This window comes from Lepisosteus oculatus, chromosome 28 (genome assembly GCF_040954835.1).
Source record: "Lepisosteus oculatus isolate fLepOcu1 chromosome 28, fLepOcu1.hap2, whole genome shotgun sequence".
In the NCBI taxonomy this organism is placed as follows: Eukaryota; Metazoa; Chordata; class Actinopteri; order Semionotiformes; family Lepisosteidae; genus Lepisosteus; species Lepisosteus oculatus.
This window is the reverse complement of record NC_090723.1, coordinates 5,447,865-5,470,757: the sequence shown is the minus strand read 5'-3', so window position 1 is coordinate 5,470,757 and position 22,893 is coordinate 5,447,865. Positions and strand designations below refer to the sequence as shown.

The following is a 22,893-nucleotide window of genomic DNA, read 5'->3' as shown; positions in this document are numbered from 1 at the left end:
GAGCAGAGAGCTGCACAAAGGACATGGTTCTGTCGGTCACTGCTGCTCACAGCACTGCGCGGCTCGGAGTGCACCGCCGACAATGCACCAGGACCATCTGTCAGGAGCACGCTTCTCCTGCAGGCCCAAAGGTGATTTTCTCTTTGCCGTTCATGCAGCTGAAACACCATCATTCATTTCCCCGCCCTGACGGTACGGCATCCAGAGGGGATGAGAGAGCTTGGATCGGGCTGGCCCCATCCGCACGCCTGCAACGTTTGCAGCCTATTAACAATCCTGGCCTCCTGGATCCTGGACCGGGAGGCAGTGTGGGGCAGAATTAATCAAACAGAAGGGACAACTGCGGCATTTTATTGGTTACTGATGTGGCAAACCCCACCCCACAGACCACCTCCTTCACTGACCTGCTGAAGTCCCAGACCACCTTCACCTACCAGTAAGCAGGCTGCTAAAGCAGTGACTCCCTTTGACACTTACAAGTGCCCCTAAGATGTATACAAAATGCTACAGTAAGTGAAGGGGAGAGGAGCAGGGTGATGCGGAAAAGGCACATGTCTTCATAGCAAGACAGTAGGGTTTGGGCATAGCCCACAACCAGAGATTCAGCCTGTTTTTGATCTGCACTGGGAATCCTCTTTTGAACGGTACACCAGCTTTATTGTCCTCAAACTATGAGCCCACCTCTCGCTTATCAAAATGACAAACCTCCACTCAAAACAGTATTTTGGTGAAAAATCATTTAAGTCTGCCCGAGGGCCTTTATCCTCTGCCCCTACAGTAAATCCGTGCAGATCATTTACAAATACCGCTCTGTAGAAGTATTTCAACAGGGAAACAAATCGTGTTCACAAACATTAAGCACTAGCCTTGGGATCACCGATAGCTATTTTCGGACAAACAAGTCAAAGAGCGCAGCTCATCTCACTGCCGTGAAGCCAGCCTGTAAGGTTGCAAGCACAACAGTTGCTACTTAATTGGAAAAAAATATGAAATGAACTACATATTGGCTTTCCTCTTCCCCATGCATGAAGACGCCCTGAAGAGCTGCCTGGTGATTCTGACTGCGTCGAATGCGGTCGAGAAAAGGCCTGTCCTGCCCCCCCCCCCCCCACTGGCCCGCGAGCGAGAGCTAACCTCTTTCCATCACATTGCGTGAGTTTCTCTTCGTAAGGGATCGGTCCTTGGGCCGCGCGCGCCTGCAAGCTCTGATTAGTTCAGCACAGTCGACTTCTTCCAGAAGGAGAAAGGGTGGGGGTTGGGGATGCACGCATTTACAGAAATAAAACTGCAATCATAAGAAGTAATTATCTTGCATATATGATATTGTAATATATAGATATGCCATATATAATTATTTATTATATTATTACATTAAAAAAATCTTACAAAAGATTCTATTTCCGAGGATGACCAAAGACTGGGCTGAAACGCTGAGAAAGGGAAAGGGACACTCACTGCTTCCCTGGGACTGGATATGACAAGGTCAGCAACACAGACGCCAAGCCCTCCTGGGATCTAGCGACCCGGACTTTTATTTGAAGTAATGACACTCTTGGGAGAATAATGGGCTAGTTGGGGGGGGAGGGTTACTGTGAGTGAATTAATTTCAATAACACAGTGTACCAGACGAACATGACGTCTGACATCAAGGGGCTATTTGTGCCGAACGTTCTGCTAGATTTCTGCTGCAAGACAACTGTGGCGTTGTGGAGTTCGGAGTCATTTTGGCGAGTAATGCCCAGATCCCCTTCTTCCCCCTCCAATACTCCGGCCTCACATTGTTGATGACTAGAAAAGCTTTGGATCTCTCTACTCCCGGGATACCAGGAACATACTGTGCCTCCACAAATCTCAGGGCTAACCAGGCGGAAAGGACAATCCTGGGTTTACGCGTCAATGCTGAGCCTCTTTCTTCCTCCCAGGCCAGAGAATCTGAAACCAGGACCTCTGCTCATCACAAGAGCGAGACTGGGAATTGTGCTGTAACTTCGGAATGCCCTTCCAAAGACCATAAAAGAGAGAGTCCCTCTTGCGTCTTTAAATTAATTCCACCTTAAAGCACAGTTCTAATGACATGGCCTTATATCACACAGGTGCTTCGGGCTGAATGTGTGCTAATGAGCTTAGAGGTCTCCTTGCGAGTTGCGTTCTAGTAGCAGTTTTCCATTCTTGCTCATCTGTTGCACAGCACTCAGAGGTTCCAATGAAAGGCTGTGGAATAATGCAGTTATCTCAATGACATCCCTTTTGGCAGTATCTTTCTAACAAGTGGAAGATCAGAACTGGAGATCCCAGAACTGATGCTTTCTCCAGTTACTCCTTTTCTGTGTGGAAATGGATTCGATATTCAAGCAGGGAGTCTGAAAGGTCTAAAAAGCAGGATGTGGAATATCAAGCAATACTGAATTAGGTTATTTCTCAGGATTGTGTTTATCCTGTTTAAAGAGGCGTGTCGATCTTTTGTAACACACTCCGAATTCTTTGGCATTTAATTTGATGAAAAAAATGAAATGGTTTACGAAAGCTTAAAAATAAAAATAAAAACCCACAACAAACAACATGGCTGTTCTCAGGTTCACAACCCGTAACTTCCATCAGTCAAACCATATGGGCAAAAAAAAACAGAAGTGAGCTGGGAGCATTCTGATGTGTTTTTCAGTGCAACGCAGACAGAAGGTGATCTCTCCGTTATCAAGCAGAGCCTTTTATTTCTGTATTTGTAAAGACAAAACACCATCTGCCACTACCCTCCCTCTGTAACGCAGATTTTACAACCGTGGCAGAGAAGACAGAAGAAATGCCTGGCTTTTCTCTTTAGGATGCATGCGGGTAATCTCAAGCCTGAGTGTGGAAATTTGCGAGGCATTTAATAATGAAGAATTCCTTGCATTTATATACAGTTGCACGCCAATGTTTGGGCACCCATGGTCAAACTGCATGTTTTACTGAGTCTCTTAGTGAAAAGAAGCTGGAGCGACCACTGCAGGGTACAGACTTTTTTCTGCACATTTTTAATGTACAATTGGTATTTATTTGTTGAATTTGACAGATTAAAAAAAATAAAATGGTGAATGTGGCATGTGCAGTGTCAGTCAGTACTTAGTAACACCTCCTTATGTCATGTTTAAGTTTGTACCGTGCAGAGGTTGGGTTAAAACGGCTTTTCACTTAGAAGTTCTGTGAAACATGCAATCTGACCAGGGGTGCCCAAACCTTTGCATACAACTGTAGCATCTAATACCCCACAGGACCCTAAAGCCAATGTTCCCGCTAAGCTGTGCGCGCATGTACACACACACAGGTTATGAAATCAGCGCACATAGCAAATTGAACTGCGCCCACAAAATTAAATTAAAAATAAATATGATGATAAAACAAACATGGTTGTCAATTGAAAAATGCTAAATAGACCACGAGACTGCGAGAGGCCCAGCTCGGCTGTGTGCATTATTATTGCTACTCGATATTCGATATCTCTGCTCTCGTGGTCTCGAACCTCACTGCTCCTGCTCGCTCAGCACGCCGTCTCTATGACTGGGCTCGTGGAATCGCTGTCCCAGTCTTTTGGATCTCTATGCTACTATGAGAATGACTACATTAACATAAAATAATTTCAGGTTTACAGTTTTACATACACTCACTTTAGTGCGCACACGTTTTTGTCACTGGAGAAAAAATGTGCACAATTTGAAATTGTGGCGCACACAGGCCATTAAAAATTCGAGGGAACGTTGCCCAAAGCCGTTCACATACAGTATAGGAGGCGACCTCCTCCATCCACTACAGGAGTGTCGCCCCACTGGGCTGAACCCCACTGTACAGCAGGTCGGGCAGGGAAGCGAGAAAATACTTCGCCAGTTGAGTTAAGGGGAAAAGTTAGGGAGGCAAGGTAGCAGAAGCCCAGAAGACCGAAGACCGGGTTTAATCCCCCCGCACTTCTGACAGGTGCTGTGGGACCAGTGATCAGGTCAGGACCTCAGTTCAATGGTTCATCCAGTGGATAGTCCCACCTACAGCACAGCGTCCCCTGCCACCACGCACACGCAGCACCACCCTACATCAGATCACCCTAAATCAGATTAGGGAAACGTATTTCACCAACTGATCAAGTATTCAAGTAATGCAAGCAACACTGAAGCGTGAAGGGAACACTGGTTGTTGAGGGCTGAAAGATAATGTGATTTTTGTTGCAGACGTCTCTGACTTAGTTAACTGATCACACCTGTTTAATTGATTATAGTTCAATTGTTCAGGTCTGTAGAGATTAGGTGCTACCTATAAAACCTGCTACACCTCCCAAAGTAAAAAAAACCCAGGGAGGAGCCAGGAGTGAAGATGAAAACTCTGGATCCCAGCTCATCCGGGTACGGAATCTCTGGAGCCAACAGACCAGACCAGGCAGATCATGTGATGACCTGCTAGTCGGCAAACCAATGGGCTTTTTTTCCCTCTCTAACCCTTGACAGCTTAGTGATGCATTGCTCGCAAACCAGGAAAGCTGCAATTGGAAACCATGGCCCGTCCATTAAACAAAAACCCACATACACACACACACTGCACATTAGATAGATCTGAAATTAAATGCAGGCGATTAGTTACAGTGCAGTAGTTCTTCACCCTCCATTGGTTGGCTTTTAATTTACAATCGTGCATATGCACAGGAAAGAAATTCAGAAGGTGCAGAATGGATGTTAGATTGGAATGTCCTCTTGGGCAAAGTGAAAAGGGCCTTGAGCATTAATGGCCAAAGAGCACTAAAACTGCCATCGCTTTTTTTGCAGGTTCTTCTTGCAGAAAGAAAAATATTAGGGGCCAAGGAAGGCAAAAAACGTTCCCTCTGGGTACTTAAAAAAAAAAGAGATTGCCGTTTCAAGTAGATTAAATTGGTTTAATGTAGTTTTGCTCACTGCCAGCTGACAAGATACACAAATATATATAGCATGTTAATCTCTACTTTTCTGCTGGCTTTTTACTGGGAAGATCTAGCCTTTCAATGCAAATCTCCAAAGTTCAGTCTTATTATTCTGCTTAGCCTCCAGGTACTTAATAAATAGCTGTTTTGTAAAAAAAACGATAACGGGGAAGGTCTTGAAATGATGGATTGCAAGGAAATAAATGACACCTTGTAGCCACTGCAATTAGCCAGGAGAGCATGAAGCACTGCATGCAGTCTTCAGATATGAGCTTCAATAATACAATCCCTTCAAATGCGATTTAATCTTCTCTCGGGAGAGTTTCTAGAATGCTACTGTCCATTCACTACTCAAACCGCATTTTGAACGCTGCACATTTTACTAACTACCTTCTGGTGATAGTAATTTTATGAGGTAAGAACTACTAAAATTATTTTTGGGGCAGAAGCACAACTTTTTGCTTTGACTGTAAAGCATACAATGAAACGTGATAAATAAAAATAAAAAAAAACAGCCTTCCATGAGAAATGACCACACGACACTGGAGGCGGAAGTGTTTCTCTACGCAACACCGCCAGAAAGCCAGTCTGGATTTTCCATGAATCCCGACACGATGCACTGAAGCAAGGCACCATGTCCTCCTCATGCTGATGGGATACTGCACACGGGAGAAAGCCAGAAATGGCAATTCTGTTTGGCCTGTTGGAACACGGTTCAATGGAGAGCTGTCCTCCTTTTTGAAGGATCTACAGTGGCAGTCCTCAACGATCACGGGCGATCTACTGCAGCAGTCCCCAACTGTCACAGGTAATCTACTGCAGCAGTCCTCAACGATCACCGGTGATCTACTGGAGCAGTCCTCAACGGTCACCAGCGATCTACAGAGGCAGTCCCCAACTGTCACCGGTGATCTACTGCAGCAGTCCTCAACGGTCACTGGTGATCTACTGGAGCAGTCCTCAACGGTCACTGGTGATCTACTGCAGCAGTCCTCAATGGTCACTGGTGATCTACTGGAGCAGTCCTCAACGGTCACTGGTGATCTACAGAGGCAGTCTCCAACAGGCACCAGCGATCTACAGAGGCAGTCCCCAAGGGTCACCAGCGATCTACAGACGCAGTCCCAACGGGCACCAGCGATCTGCTGTGGTCACTGGCTATGTACTGTGGCAGGCCCCAGTGGCAACAGGTGATCTACGGCAGCAGTCAATAGTGGGCAGTTGATGATCTACTAGTAATTATCTACCATCGCGCCAGAACAAGGAGCACATTTGAAGTTTTACAGGCCTACAAACGACCGTGGCTTAATTTAAAATTAAACGCATACAAGACCAAGAACAAGGAGCCTGCTGCTTGACAACAGTTCATTTGTACTTCCCCAATGGTCTTTGGTTAATTAAAATGTGCATCCCCAATGTGCCTTTTCAGTTTAATGCAAAGGTACACAATCAATGGCCACACATTGTATGCGAAATTAAAATGGATAAAACTGTGCTCAGAGAAGGGGCGGCAGGAGCTAATCTGAAATACCAAATTAAATTTCTCTGTGCGCTTCGGCAGGTTAAGCCCACCTGGACTGCAATTACATTCTGGACCCAGCCATTAACAGTCATCAGATTTAATTACTAAGAGATTGGTACCTCTGCCCCCCCCCAGCTCTACTCCTCCCTCCAAGAACGATAATGAAAAGATAAAGCAATTGTCCCTGATTACAAGTCACATTAACAGTGTATCAATTAAAGAACAAGTCCTAGATCAGGTAGGCTGCATCTTGTGCTAAGATTTTTTTTAACAGAAAAAAACAGCCGATACTTACAGGCACACCAAGACTGCTTTGTGACCTCAATTAAACTTGTTGCAGCTCTGGAATTACAAACTGTCCAGCTTTAGACAAGCAGTCTCTGCTTCAGGCACCACACTGAACCTCAGGGCTGGAAATTAAAGCTTGCTTAAGCCCTGTGGTCCAGTGCAAGCTCTTGCACCAATCTTCCTCATGAAGCAGAAATAAAAATCCTGTAACTCATATTATTCTTAAATCAACACATATTATTTAATCTCTGGACAACAGAAGGAGACACCTCAAAACTTATTTCAGTACAGCAATGAAGATGGTATTTGCACAAGAGAACATGGAGAGAGAAAGGTACAGGGACAATGTATTAGCTTCTTTTTGTAAGTCTTTTTGTCCTCTCCAAAGATAAATGTGCAGCAATCACACAGCTACCTGGTCTTCCCAAGACCTTCTGTCTGGTTTCTTCTGAAATCACACGGCACATGCACATACAGTACAGACAGCAACCATGCCTTTATTATTACAACCACAGAATCTTTTTTGTGTGTCAATGACGTGCGACACTTCCAAGCAGTCATTTCAAGCTTTAATTTCTCTTTAATGTAATCATCGGCCCACACCTATTTGGTTTCAACAACACAAAAAGGTAAGAGTAGAATTTCTGAGGTGGCAAGAGTGTTAATGGTGTGGTCAAGCAGTTGGTACCCAGTCCACAACCTATCACAAGCCAGATTAGGCTCTAAATCAACTTTTCAGAATCGTGCTCAGAATTTACAGGACACAGGACTGCACTCACATTTTGGCCATAATAAAACTGTGCATGGGGCAAATTTCACCAATGGATATTCCCCATGCTATACACCACTGCAGTGACACAGCACAGCGTGGTGTGAGAAACCACGAGAAAATGTGTCAAATGTATAGAAATCCAGGGTCAATACCGTGAAAACACAGACTATTAACCAGACTTAGTGGGAAGACTATGAAGTAACAGACAAATAATTTCTGGATCCCGAGATGAAGTTTAAATTGATGAGTTTTATTGCATGCAAGGAACAATAAGATCGAAGTATTGTTCGAAAGACAGGTACAAAACTTCTGGTTATATAGCACATTTCAGCCACAATTTCTGACGTAGTTCGTTTCCATAGTAATGGGGAGAGGCCACGGTGTTCGGACAGTCCCCCAGACTTTGACCACTCTTAATGGTCAGTTTTAGGTTTCCTTCGTTGGGGGGGGTTCCTATTTGGCATCTAGAATCCTTATCATTTAACCCTCTTTCCTACCATAACCTAAAGCCTGGAATGTCTTGTGTCACAAGAAGCCCAGTCCTTGTGCAGAAAGGAATCAGTTAACCCCTTCTTCACATCTTATATCTTTCTTCATTTATGTAGTAAAAGGCAGTTTTTTAATCATTTTAAAGCGGCCTGCATTGAAATCACTAAGAAAATCTTACTTGGCACCAGAGAAGCAAAGAGATATTTAAAGAAAGCAGACGTCTCAATGCAGAGCAGTCTCCAGTGCTGGCAGATGCCCAGGCAAGCACAGTAAACGCAATAAAGTGATCAGTTTTCACAACAGCCACGCTAAGGCGCGAGGTTGCTGCTCCAAATGTTTATTTCCTTCAGGCAACAAACAAAACACAAGAACAATAAATAATTCAATCTGTAACATTAAAAGTTATGATGCTTAAATGGACTTCCGTGAATTGTAGTCGTATACATTAGCCCAGGAGGGGGTCTCGACTCTTTTCAATTTCACTCTCAGTCCCTTTCCGAAATAAATAATGCACAGCCCATCTGGAGCCCTGCTGAAGAAGACAGAGAACTGGGCTCGACAAGTTGGTAGAAGAAAGACAACTGGTACCATGTCCACTGTTAGCCCACACTGTGTCACAGCGCTAATCTGCTGTCGGTGATAATGACTTTTGGAGCGTGTGATTCGTTCTCTCAGGAATCCGAAATGGATCTCATTAATCTTCCGAGCACTTAAGGGCCTGTGAAAGATTTAATTCTTTAAAGCCTCAATTTCCACTCGATTCCCATTATCTTTTCTAATGAAAACTGTCCCCTTCATCAGTCCTTTCAGCGGGAAGGTCTGAGCTCATTTTTTGAATAAAAAACAAGCTTGAAGCATGTCTTTTTTTTTTTTTGCTTTTAAAAGAAAAAAATGAATATACAGCAGCAGGTGCTGTCCTACGAAGGGAACAAGCTGTGGGTTGTAAGAACAGCAGCAGAAGTCGAAATGCTACAGAATTAAACAACATAGACGTTCAAAATGAATAATATTAGTGCGACTGCAATTTATATCAATGTCAAAACAGCACTTTGGCTATTCAAAATACACACTATGGAAGATTAATTAAAACCCCCCTCACGTGCACAGGTCCAGCTCTCTCCTGCTTCATCGCTCATACCAGAAGCTCTATATCATTAATCTGATAAGGTTAAAGAGTTTAGTAGTGGGCATCCCAAGGATATATTAATAAACAGATATAAAGAGGGATGTGAAAACAAAGACGATGTCAGGGTAAAATTAGATAGATAAAGATCCAAAATCACATATCATTCAACCTCATTTTCTGACAGTATATCTAAAAAAATCTAATGTCCATCTAGAATACACCTAGTGTCCATAACATCTTTGATATTGTAACAAACTTGTCAGGATCCCCAAACTATTTAATCTGACCTCCATTCCGGCAATGCTATTTTAAACAATTGCACATGCACTTGTCAGTCTGGAGGAAAAACACAGCTAGATCTCAATGCATCCCGAGATGAGACCTTGTAACCAATCTAATTTCACAGCTGTCTGGAAAAAATATAAGCGCTCAACAAAGGCAACCAAGCACTGCTTTGTATACATACAGTAACTAGATAGACTGTAAGTAGGTGTTGCACGTCCTCGGATGTTTACCGGACCTCTGAATGGATGTTTTCATCAAGACCATGGTCCTGTGACACATGGGGGTTTATGAGGAAAAGACAAAACGTCAGGTGTGTGTTCCTCTTACATGAGCCCTTCAAGAGATATGAAAGTAAGAGGATTCCAAGCGGTGGGGTCAGTAGAAGGAACAGCTTTGAGCAGGTCATAAGTCCCGTTCTGCAGATTGAGGCTGAGTGAGGCCGACAGTGGCAAGGATTCTGTCAGGCAGGAGGTGACCAGCTGGCCGCAGGAATTCTCGGCCTGCAGCTCGATGGCAAATCCTGCAGAACCCGTGCACATTTGTGGGTGCACACTACACCACCCACCCACATTACTTTCTGGTTGAAAAGCATCAGGCATCTCTCCACAACAGCATAGGTTTCAGAGGAAAGCACAGACAATCAAGCTGCGAGATTTCATGATCATAGTAGTCACCCCAGATGATTGGGGGAGGAGGGTGTAGCAAGCAGAAAAACAGGAAACTATAAAGCAACGACAAAATGACTCACAGCACTAGCACCGATGCCGACACAATTAGAGCGCTTATGGTTCTGTAAACCTTTGAGTGAATTTGACATTTTGATCAAGGAGCATGGGTAAGGTCACTGGCATCTAGAGCACCCTTCATGAATACATCTCATCATCACACCGAAAGCACACATAAAAACAAATTAGGATTTATGCTCTCGGATAAAATCATTTGGCTGTTAATCAAAGGTAGCAAAATCCTTGGACACTGTGCTCTTCACCTTGAGTAGACAAACTCATTTTTTTACTAATCAATACAGATTAGTATTCAATACTGTACACTTGGGATCAGAGGTATTAAATCACAGCTTTTTAAAAAAAGATAGTTTAATTAAATATATGCCAATACAAAAGTAGAAATCAAAAAGGCAACAGAAATGAACAGCATGTCATTAACAACAAAGCTCCTGCTCACACTGCACAGGCATCCTTCAAAGCATTTAACATAACACAAATCAGATTTTCAAACTTCCATGTAAACAGAATTATGCACTGTAGGCCAGAAAAAAATGAGCCAAACTCAACTGCTATGAGGAACAGGAAATTGTCCAATCTCTCAAAGACAAACCCAGAACCTCTATAGCACAGTATATCCAAAAGACAATGTGAAATATAGGCAAACATTACAAGGTACCATCATCTGTTGAAAATTTGCTTTGGTCAGACAAGCACATGGAAACGACCTTCAGAAAAGGAACATCCTTCTATTATACTGATGTCATGTCATGTAAATTTAACTTGAATAATATTTGTTTTATGCCCGTTCCAGTCTGTGGGGAGTGGAGAGCCAACAGAAAACATGTATGACAGAGCAATGCCCAGCAAGTATTAATCTAGACCCTGTGACCACATCATGTGAAACTGTACTCTATCCGTATATTGTGATCAATTTCACTAGAAATTGAAAATAGGAGGAAAAATAATTCTCAATTTTTTCAATTTTGAAATTGCAATACACAAAAAGTATAACTTAACAATTCTATTGGATCTTGACTGACTGTCCCCTAACCCCTCTGGGGTACAACAGTACACCACACTACTTCTGCCAGCTCCGAGCTTTCTGTTCATTCCTTGAGAAGAAGATGGAAGCAACCGAGGACAAATCTGAAACTTCACACGCCCTGCTCACAGCGGCCAGATGTGCATGTTCGCACAGAAGCACAACACGCGACACTTGATGTTGCAAAAGCACTCTGTGGAAATCTGCTGTGAAGGCTTCTGCACTTAACTAAACTCGGACCGAATGACATGTCGTTGATGATTTTGGTTGCCTGTACCAATCAAACTGCACGCTAAACATGAAACCGGTGCCACATCGGGGTCGCTCTCCAAGATGCAGGCAATCTGGTCATATGACCATGGTCTTTGAAGTGCACATATTAAGAAAACTTCAAATATTACTAAAGCACCTCTTATTTCACAAGATTTCCAGTTTTCTTGTGGACCTTTTCATAACTTGAATGTATTTCACTTTCAGGTGACTCATACCCATACATGAGAAGGCATGTGTCTCAGTATGGACGTTTTGGCAAAAGAGCAGGTGTACATCGCTTACTGCGGTCCTAAGCCTTTCATCACTTGCAGACAAGTGTGTTGCTTTCCGACTGCCTTCTTCAAACGGGGGTCCAGTGGCGTAACCTTATGCTGTGTCTCACAAAACATTTGAAGAAGTCCTTGTATTTATACCACCTAAGCCACCACTGAAATGCATTCAAGACAGGCAGACAGTCTTTGCCTGCAGCCCCAGTACAGAACAGATTAGGTGGCAAAGTGAGAAATTATTTTGCAAATTGACTTAAAGGGGAACATTCTTTAGAAAACCCAGACTGAACAAGCCCCGGGTAGAATTTAGCAGAGACACCTAGGGACATTGGCATGGAAATTCTGGCAAAGAGGGAAGATCGCCACCTACAGGTTCACATACAATACTTGCAGTAGCAACCTGTTTAGTTCCAAGGTCAGCATGACTGACCTGACACAGCCTTGCTTGGCTTCTCAGGTGTGATAAAATCAGGATTGAAATCTAGCCATCGACTTTTTAACCGTAAAAAGCTTAAGAAAAATAGTTCACAAAAAGACAAATCTTTTAATCTACCGAGTGATACACTGTGAAAATTAAGGCTTCGAAAAAAATGGCCCAGGAGCCCTTTAAGTTTGGTAAGTAAAACAGCATGTAGTCAGAGCTACACCATGTAAACTGAAGCCTTTGATTAAACCGGGATAAATGGTGCTTAAAAAGTAAAGCTATTTTAGATGTGAAATTGAAACGCTTGAGAAACAGTGTGAAGGAACTGTGAAAACTAAAAGATTAAATCAGAACCTTATATGGTTTATCTCCTCAGCAGTTCATGAGGAAAAATCCATTTTTAGAACAAATAAGATCTGCTGCTGACACGACACAGCAGATTAGGAATGTTTTTACAGATGCAAGAGCTGCCGGTAAAATCTGATTATCAACACCTTGTTTGTATTCTGAAGACCCATGGGATGAATTCATTCATTTTATTTTAGCTATCCTTAGCTCCTCTTATATAGCTATTGGTTTTATGGGCCTTCAGCACACGTAGCCTTTTCAAAAACAAAAAAGATAAAAAGCTATTTACATTGAAAATGTGGAACAAAGTTTCTAAGGTATCTACAGCAGTTAGGAGCAGGTTTAGCAAAGGAAATATTCAGAATTATTGGAACAGCTTGCAATTCTTATCCCAATTACATTATTTTTCATGATTACAGCCTTTGAGTGACTTGGAACTGCAGCGCAAAATAAAAGAAAAAAGGAACATTGCATTTAGTTTAAATGAGACGGCTTCATGACCGACGATAAATAAGACAAGTGCTCCATTTTTTGTATTAAATCCAAGCCTCAGTATTATTCTGTCTTTGATATTTACTGGTATTTAATAAACAACTGTTTGATCAGGTCTCATTTTCTTAGTTTTATCTTCTAGGTTAAGAGATAAGCTATAGCAAACACCATGACATTTAGAAAGTTATTTGTTGGATGGGAGGTGGGGAGGTTAGGAATGGGGGAAGGGGGGCACCATCCTGACTTGAAATGACTTGTTGCAGGAGGTACTAGCTGTAAAAAGTGCTGGGGAATCCTTCTTTGTCATTATATGCTATATATACCTAAATACCTGGGTTCCAAACTTGGTATTTGGGGGTTTCTTTTTTCAGAACATTTAATGTTCCCATATGCCATTTGGTGACCCCAGGACACCTGAAAACTCCCATCCTCTCATCCCCATTTCAAAAAGATACATCAACTACCTTTGCCTGTTGTGTTGTGCTTCAAACTGCAAACTACATGACCCATGTGATTAGAATATATTCTCCTGGGACACTATCACCGCTTCTTGATGTATATTATTATCCGTATTATACAGTCTCATTACTGATCTTCTGCATTAACCTTTCACTTTACATGAAAATACAACAGGAAATACTTCAGGCCACATAAGCATATGATGCATCCTCCTGAAGAGATGTAACTCAATTGCTCCTTATGAGCAGCTATTTGTTGACAAGCCTAAAGGTACATGCAACATTTTGTTCTGCCTTCTCTTTGTCATCATTATTTGAAAATAATGGACTTGATTCTGTGAAGTTATCTCACCCCTCTTTTCACAACTTTCACTACATAATAAATAAGGAAAACAAGGAACCAAGTGCTTAAGGCAACAATAAGTACAGAAACTTTTACCATTAAGTTACAATGAAATGGCAGCAAGCTGCTCCTTTTTTGGTTTAGTCCAGAATCAAAAATATAAAAAGTGAATAAAAGCACCAAATTCATCACACAACATTCTGCTTATCTTTAATGGTTTCATAATGTTCAATGGCAGCTTCAAAATCAAATTCACTGATGGTTGGGCCGTCTACTGCAATCTTAACAACATTGGACAAGCCCTCTTCTGTCAGGAGTTTTTTGGTTTGGTCTTTGGCCCTGAAAACCTTTTCACATGTTGCAGGCTGTACAGGTAACACCGAGGCTAGAGAAGCCAGCGTGGCAAAGTCAGGAAAGAGCTCGCGCATCTCCGAGTCAATGAACACCAGCTGAGCACAGAGCTGCTGGAGAGACAGGTGGCCGAGGCTGACGACGACGCGCTTGAAGAGTGGGAAGTCAGTCCTCGCCCTCTCCTGGCTCACCAGGCCCCCGTACTGATCTAGCAGCAGGTTTAGCTCAGTCGCCCCGTAGCTCTTGATGTCATCAACCAAGGCCTGCACGTAGCACTGGGGGCTGAAGAGCACCACGAAGGCATTCACAAGTTCCACAATGTCCTCCGGTAGTCTATCCTGCAGGCTCTTGCAAAGAGTGCCCAGGTAGGCATCTTTCAGCTGCCCAAAAGCTCGTACATCTTCCTGGGAGCAGTTGGTCATCTCCACTCCTTTATAGTACAGTCTGACGCCCTTTTCGCAGTCCTCCTGAGGGTGCTCGTTCATGTCACAGAGGAATTCCTGAAACTGACACCCACTGGCTGACCTTAGTGCCTTCAGGCAGGCCAGAGATGCCGATATGACTGGCTTGAGGACGGACAAATTCAGCTCTTCAGCTCGGAAGAACGCGCTGAGCCTCTGCAGGATGGGCAGAACGTCCATCAATACTTTTGTGAAGGCCACAAAATTGAATTTTTTGAGCTCCTTGCAGAGTCCTAAGGCCAAGGGAGATTTTCCAGCCAACTCTTCCAGAAACAGGACCAGTGTGGGCCACAATGAGTTTATTGCCTCTACTGCCGGCAACACTGATGCCCATTGAACGGGCTTGCAGTCCCTGAGGTCAATCTTGCTGGACTTCAGGACCTTATCCAGCTCTTCCAAGCTGTTGTTGTCATCCTCATAACTGGAAAATAGACGAAAGACAGCATCTACAGTTTCTTCATACTTTCTAAGGTAGGCAACATCCCTGATGATATCGGACAGAGCAAGACAGTCATTCGAGGATAACCAGGGAAAATGTTTTAAAAGAGGACACAAAGGTTTCAGTCTGGACACAGCGTTGCTGATTTTGTTTGTGCTCAAACTTGGTTCATCATAGGCAAGCCAAGACACCTTGGAAAGAGGAACACTAAAGGTGCTGAAGATTTCTACTAGCCTGTCTACGACTGTCTCGGTTTCTCCATCTGGAAGGTCAAAAAGTCCGAGAAACATAACTGAGGCATGTCGGTCAAAGGGGGACACTGTGCTCACAAATAGAACTAGCTTTTCATTTTCCAAAAGGTCAACAGCTCCTCTCACAATGAGCCCAATAAATGGGGAATCAGTCATTCTGCGGCTATCTTCATCATGAAGAACCTTGACAATTGCCTCCTACATCCATTAAATAAAAACAAAAGAAGAATGTTTAGCTTTAAGTAATACAAAGTAAGTTAGATTTCTCACTACTTGTACTCAAGAACTACTGAGGCACAAAGGAAAATGGTAACTTTCCTGAGCATAAAATAAAAATTCCAGGTCATCAGATTTATGAGCTCTTCTATAATAAAGTTGTACCAATAACGTGAAGTGCTTTGCAGACAACCAGGACTCATTTAAGTCTCTATCAAACAATGTCTACGCTATTGTTTTTTTGTTGCACTGAACTATAATGGGTTCCCTTTGGTTAGCGTATGTGATAACTCAGTCTGCTGCCTGTAAATTAACTACCTAGTCCTAGCTCAAAAACAACAATAAAAAATATACACATGTAGTGAAGCATTTTATCACTGCACAGGATTAAGAACAGCAGCCAAAATGAAGCAAACGTAAGACTGCCACACATGATTTTTCTTATCAAAAATACTCTATGTTAAATGAAACACACACCTGCATTTCCTTTATACTGTGAGCTGAGTAATAATCATGGCATTCCCCAGCCAGTAAAGACTGGCAAAGGTTGTACTTCTGGAGCTCCAGCAGCGAACTAAGCTTTGAATCTGGAATGCCTTCCTTCGCCATGCAGTAAACCGTGGTCATGATGGCGATTTTGGCTGGGCTGACCAGCCTCCTGACCGGCGGCTTCAGGTCGCGTTCATTCTGGGGCCCGAGGGGCTCCCATACCTTCTGCCCCCGGCCGGCCGCCAGGGCGTGCCGGTGGGCGCCGGAGGTGACGTGGCGCAGCAGGGCGTGCCGCTGAAAGTTGTCCGTGCCCACGGTGAAGGCGTTGTCCGCCTTGCCGTGCTTGTTGCTCACCAGCGCCCGGCGACACGCCACGCAGAACATCAGCTTCCTGTCGTAATCGAACTCCAGCCAGGGAAACTCCCCTTTCCACTGCTCGTTGAAGTAGCGCTTGCACTTCTTGTTGGAGTTGGAGGCCTCCCCCGCCGGCTTCTTCCCTGGCCTCGGCATCGCCGCCCCTGGGGTTTGAGCCAGCGTTATTTACCGACACCGCACTGAAAACATCTTCCAAGAAACAAGGACACATTCACCTTAGCTCTGCTTTCAGCTACCACGTCATGACTAGACTGGAGAGAGGGAAAAGAAGAGAGGTGTCAGGAACTAGGGGAGACACACATAACAGCAATGTCCGTTAACCAAAGGGACAGACCCAATAGACACTACTGTGATGAAGTAGCTGGTAAGACGCACGATTATCATCAGCAAAACAGACTCCTTTAGAGTACAGATTTCCAGCAAACTTCGAGACACGACATTTAGACTTTTGTACTGCTGTACTGTAAGCACACCCAATGCAAAAAAGTAGCTTCCTAAACTTTTTATTACCATTCAAAAAAGAAAGCTTAATTTGGATTCATCCAATGTTAATTTTTTGACTGACTCAGATGACAGCAATAGACCTTCAAGAAACCAAGGCCCCCCTCATCTGAGAGTCTTCTGTAGGAAACACCAAAGCACTCGATCATCACATGATCAGACATGATCAGGCAGGACAAGTGTATTCTGAAGCAGATTTTGCAACTATGGGCTGAAGTACTTAAGGTTACATCCAGTGCAGACTATACGGTGAACTGGACTATCCTGTGCCTTGTGGATCCAATGCCAAGTAATTTGATCAAGTTCTGCGTAATACAGCACTGGCCTGCATCTACGGACACTAGCGACATAAAACGGGGCCGTCCGTAAACAACCACTCTTCACAGCTCTTGACTGTAATAGTAGTGTCAGTATCTTTGAAAGGTGTACAAAATAATTTAATTGAATAATTGCAGTTAATATACAGTGTTACTTGGATGCCTGACATAATGCAACTAGTTTTAAAAAAATCTTTCAACACACAACAGGCAATTAACAAACCAAACCTAAAATGGGGTATTCTAATGATTTTAATAAAAAGACTAATACTATAACTGGAAAGTGACTTTTCCAAACCATTAAATACCATGCTGGCGACAAAAATGAGTTATTACTCAAAACCAATTATGAAGTGTATTCAATTTACTCCCGCTACACTGCGCCACTCCAAAAGGATGTACTGTATCATAATTGATGGTAACCAATTATTTACACAATTTGCACGCTCTATTTATTTCATTTTTGTAATACACCACAATAATAAACGTCTATGCAATATTCTTCTTTTCTTCTCTCGATTTCCATCTCCTGGAGATGCTGTTAAGAGTGCCCTTCACACTTCGCTTAAGACTCACGTCTGGGAAATGTAATCTCCGTGCCACTCGCCATTTTTCCTGACCGTAACTTTTTATCACCACATAACACACTTTCTGCTTCCGTAAAGTTACCGCATTAAGAACTATTTATGTGTGTTTGTGTTTTAATATAATTAAAAGGGGGCTTTAGGGGCTTTTAAATGCAAGACCGTAGATTTAAACACCACACTCAACAAAAATATAACACTAAATTGATCTAGACGCAAATCTACCACTTTAAAAACTACGTAAAACGCTTAAAAGTAATTGGCATTATTTATCTTAATGGCACCACAATATGCCACAATATACACATATGCACACCTATTAGTAAAGGTTAAAAAAAAAGTAAAAACCGTTAAGCATCTCTGGCTACGCAAACCTGATTTCAGTTCGAAATAAAAAATATATTCTCCTGGCTCAAAATGTGATATCAGACGTTCATGAACTAAACTTAATAGGTACTATTAAGTTTAAACGACTGTACCTCTCTCCTACGTCTATGGCGATGGCACAAAAGTTGATATTTGAGAAACTTTGCTAGCAATAATCTGTAGGCAGTACACCGTTACTGCGCAGCGCTGGGAGCCGCCATCTTTGTTTGCCATTGCTTGTGAGGCACTGAGGGGTTTCTCAAACAGGCACGGCCACTAACGGCGGAAGCAAGCGTAGCTGTCTGGCTAGTTCAAACACGATGAGATGCCACATACAGTAGCCAGGTCTACAGTCGGAACCGAAGACCTCCCTGCAAAAGGGAAATTCGTGAAGGCAGCCGTTCAAAAAAAGCGCACCACAACCCCGCAAGGCGAGTGCTGTCGCGCAAGCGAAGACCTTCCTTTTAATCCCCGGAGCGCCACGGAGCCTGCCTGCGTAAATAAGTCACCCTTAAAATGTCCTGTTTCTAAACAGTCGGGGGACAGTTTCATCTTGACCCACTCAGCACGTCATTTGGTCTCGGCGTTTAAGAGGTCGCTTGAAATAACGCCAACAACCCCGCAGTTCTTAGCGGATCACAATACTAATGATTTAAAGGTGACATGCAAAGACCGCCCTGAGTATACTGCGCCATTACTACTAGAAGAGACTTAAACATAATCCCGAAGCTATTAAAGGAGAAAGAGTTAAAATGTAATTTCCAAAAAAATACGGTGAGACTGATTTTGCAGACAGTATAATACTTTCGGACGTCCATAATCCATCAACATAAACACACGTTTAAGAGCTTGCCATTTAAATGACTACATGACATTGCTACGTATGTGCTCCCACTATTTAATAATTGTAACAGCTTCTTATTACAGTTCATTAGAACTGCGTTAATGTACGAGGATAGCTCCACACGAATGCTATTCGAAATGAACGGTATGCGCTATTTTAATTTCCCAGGAAAGCAGAAACACGCACGGCCCAGGCTTTCTCATTACGCCGATGTCTTCCCCGGCTGTCAACGGCGTGACAATTGAAATTAGGCCGCTTGCATGCAGGAAATGCTCTCTGCGTCGCGAAAAAAGCGAGGACACGCTGACAGCTCCTGTCTGGCTTGCTTAGAGCTGCTTTATTGTCAGGTAATACCATTCAATGCAACTGTTTACAGAACCAAGACCTCATAGCACCAAAAGTACAGAGCAAGATTCTCAACAGACTTAAAAGCAAGAAACACACTTGGTATAGCTGTCTCATTGAAATGCCTTTCGGCCCACCTGTGCTTAAAGAAAAAGAAATCCCTACACTGGTTTTCTTCCTTTTCGGTTTTAGTTCAAACACGGGTTATTCTGCCTTACATCTCCCTGTCATTCACACAAGACAGAAAGAAATTATTTGGATTCTTCAGATTACTGTACATTACAAAGCACGGTGATCCAGCACAACCACTCTTTGTGCACAACAGGAATCTGCTGATGTTCTGCTGTTACATTCAAACTCCAGGGACAGTCAGCCTCGACTCTTCCACTGCACTGCAATCCATTCCAGCTCTTTGCTCCGGCTCATCCTTAATTAAGTGGGTTAATTAAGCACTGAAGGATTAAATCTGTCATTTATTGGAAGGTACCCAGTCCTAGTAATGGAATGGGAAGGGGCAATACTGAGGACCACTCTTGTTCAACTCAATAAAAAAAATGTTCCAACCGATACTGTCATAGGCAGGTAAGCAAATAAAATAAACACTGATAATGAAGTAAGAATTGTAAGTTTAATTGTAGACTACCAGTAGCATAAAAATATATGCTGTTACTCTGATATAGTATAGTATGTCATGCATGTTTGCATATACAGTGCATTCATGCCAACTTCTGCAGACCATCTAGTCTAGATTTTCTTCCCCTTAGGATGTCTGTAAGATCATTACCGTGACTGAGATGAATATAATGTAACATTTCCGTTTCTGAAGATACACCAAATGGAGGTTTATGCACTGCGTTGGTGAGAGCTTCTGTTGTGAAGGTAAAGCACACACAGTTCTCTACTTGAGCAACTGGATGCATTTTGAGAAGTCAACTACTTTTAGAAAATAAGTTGAATAACTAAAACAATCTTTAATTTCAAATAGGTTTTAAAGAAATCTGCCCACAATAACACCGATAAAACCTTCTACCTTCAGCTTATATCATATTTATTTATGAAGCCTATTTGGCTTAATGGTAAGAGCTCTTATCTGTATTTCCACAGTGGCACTGAAGCCGTAACATGCTATAGAATTCCAACCTGGAGATTCCCTGACTGTAGTCTCAATAACTACATCTTTAACACCCATAATTGTGAATCTTACTAAAGATAGACCAGGAACTCCTGCACTCCTAGAGATAAGGAGCCAGTCATTTTGGTGAATAGAGCACTGTGCAACCTGACAGTTTTACGTCTCTCCTTTTCCTGTCTACTACTGCTGCTTATTAAAAGAGCTCTTAATCACAGTAACTAAGCTCAGGACATGAAAACTAAGCAGCTGTGGTTGAAAAGGGAAAACAATATATACACACAGACAACATCTGTTGGCTTTGAGCTGCTTTTTCCAGCACAGGCTGTGTGAGTTAGTTCTCATTCATTTTAGACCAAATGAGAGGAGACCATTCATTGGTTTGTTTCTTTTTTAACCCAGGGGTCCAGAGAGTCAGCATCAATAACCTGGCTGTTCTGTTTATTGCAGACCCTCACAGCCTTCGTCATAAGTCCACATTTCAACCTCTGTCCCCACATTCGTCCTCTGGGTTGACCTTGGCAGAGCCTTTTTAAAGATTTTCAAATACTAAAATCAAATCCTCTCAGTCTCCTCTAAGTCAAGACTTCGCTGGCTGAGCTCTGAAAGACAGCTTTCAGGGAGCTAGAGTGTATGATTTGGGATCTTTATTTATTTTACAAACACGGCCTCAGGGGATTCGGTGTTCACCATTGCAAATCTGCCAGAATCAATAATGTCAGCTGGAGAATGAAATTCTCTCAAGGAGTCCATGAAAGGGAAAATGGGAATGTCAAATGAAAGAGCACATCCCATTCCATCTCATTCACATCTTTACGGCTTACCACAACACCTGATACTGTATACTCTGTGGTTCTGGCTGACCCAGAGTTTCCCACAATGCACTTGTTGGTTTTTGTTCCACTGAGCTTTCGGTTAAAATACTTACAGTAGTAATGGGAAGCTCTTAGAGTATCAGGGGGTCCAAATGGAACAGTACACTGCAGGAGTGGGGGTTCTGTGGCTCGGAACCTCTGAAACACTCACAGTCCAGTGATCAACAGAATTCAATGTCTTTTCGTTACTGGCTGTAATCTGTGTACATGCCTGCCTCTCAGATCAGAAGGTCTGGTGCCAGGACAGCTACCCATCACATCAGTACTTCTGTTCTGTCAGAACGGCGACATTCATTTACACTGAATGAATTAGAAGAAGCCGATTTTATTTTCTTAGATATTCTTAAACGGGTCAAATTCGGGCCGAGGGATAAAATCTGCAGCCCACCTGGAAACAAATGCTCGGAAATCCCACTTTATTTCCCAGACAGTTCAGACACTGTTTTCTGGCAGAGTGGCTATTTTATTGTCAATATTGCAGTGGCGCAGAATGGTGTTGCACACTGGGACTGCTCTATCTGGATGATCGGCAGAATAGCTGAGCTATGTTCTTTTCAAATGGGAAGATTACATTGAATCACACAAATATACATGTACATTAAAAATGATGTGGTCAAGAGACAGGCTGCTGACACTACCTGACAAGATGACATGTTCACGGCACGTGTTGCACCACACGCGGCTCACTGATCCAAGATCAAAACATTTTTTCTAACCATTTTTTTCCCCAACTAGGAGGTCAGAGACAAATCCATGGGAAATCTCTCCTGTCCATTACAAAAGAATGAACACTCCTGATCATTACGGTTCTTGTCGCCATTGGACAGTGCTGTTTTTTGATGTTTAATAGTAATATTTTTAGAAAAGGTTACAGACAGAAACAGTTTGAGGAATTACACAGTCCATAGTTTGTGGACTACACGGTAAAGAGATTCTTGTGACTAGACAAGAAATGAAAAGCTTTTGTTTACTTTAGGGGCTGGAAGTTCTTATTTACCACCTCTAACATCATTTCAAAACAGTAGATGCCCAAAGATACAGCTCCTTTGGGGTGACTTTCGCCTCTAGATTGTTCTCCGCTGGGCTCTGAACTACTTAATTCAACTACATTTTACAGAATCGTTCTGCAGGGCATCTTCCCATGTCTTCAGTGGCTGTCGGATTTAAGTCCCACTGTCTTGAACCTTCACCCTCCACAAATCAGAATTCCCATTAGACTATCTACTGTAGAAGGAAGGTCTCCATTCTCACGCATGAAAGGTCCTCTTGACTCTGGATTTATGAAAGCTGTGAATGGCTGATTGCGATTAGCCTTTGCTCTGTACACAGCTATTTTATACCACTTTGAGAAGCATTGGTCTGCTTGTTTTTTTTCAAGAGCACAATGCCCTTTCACCGAAAAAGGAAACACACCTTCAAGGCAGGCTAGAGGGCAAGCAATTGATGCCCTTTGTTGATTAAACAGTACGACAGCTGATGTTCAAGCAGGATGTGAATGCATGAACAACTGACCTTATATTGTAACACGTTCAATGAGTTCAAGCCCTGTTTTAACAAAGCCTCTGGAACCTAGAAGCTGAGA

At 42.8% G+C, this 22,893-nt stretch overlaps 2 protein-coding genes across 7 annotated transcripts in view; both read right to left on the bottom strand.

Annotated features, from left to right (window-relative positions):
• The window catches only part of znf385c (zinc finger protein 385C), a 171,999-nt gene that overhangs the window by 27,343 nt on the left and 121,763 nt on the right, over nt 1-22,893 (bottom strand). The window lies entirely within an intron of this gene.
• On the bottom strand, nt 10,471-18,838 carry LOC107079293 (uncharacterized protein C17orf113-like). Of its 3 annotated transcripts, none has more exons than XM_015362223.2 (3): nt 18,232-18,838; nt 15,964-16,493; nt 10,471-15,468 (listed from the first exon to the last, which is right to left on the bottom strand). In XM_015362223.2, exons 2-3 carry the CDS (start codon nt 16,483-16,485, stop codon nt 13,957-13,959), a joined length of 2,034 nt encoding a protein of 677 aa, XP_015217709.1. In that variant the 5' UTR covers nt 16,486-16,493; nt 18,232-18,838; the 3' UTR covers nt 10,471-13,956. The 3 variants fall into 3 exon arrangements, with proteins under 3 accessions (XP_015217709.1, XP_069041644.1, XP_015217708.1); XM_069185543.1 differs by having other exon boundaries at nt 16,330-16,601; nt 18,232-18,837; XM_015362222.2 differs by having other exon boundaries at nt 15,964-16,601; nt 18,232-18,835.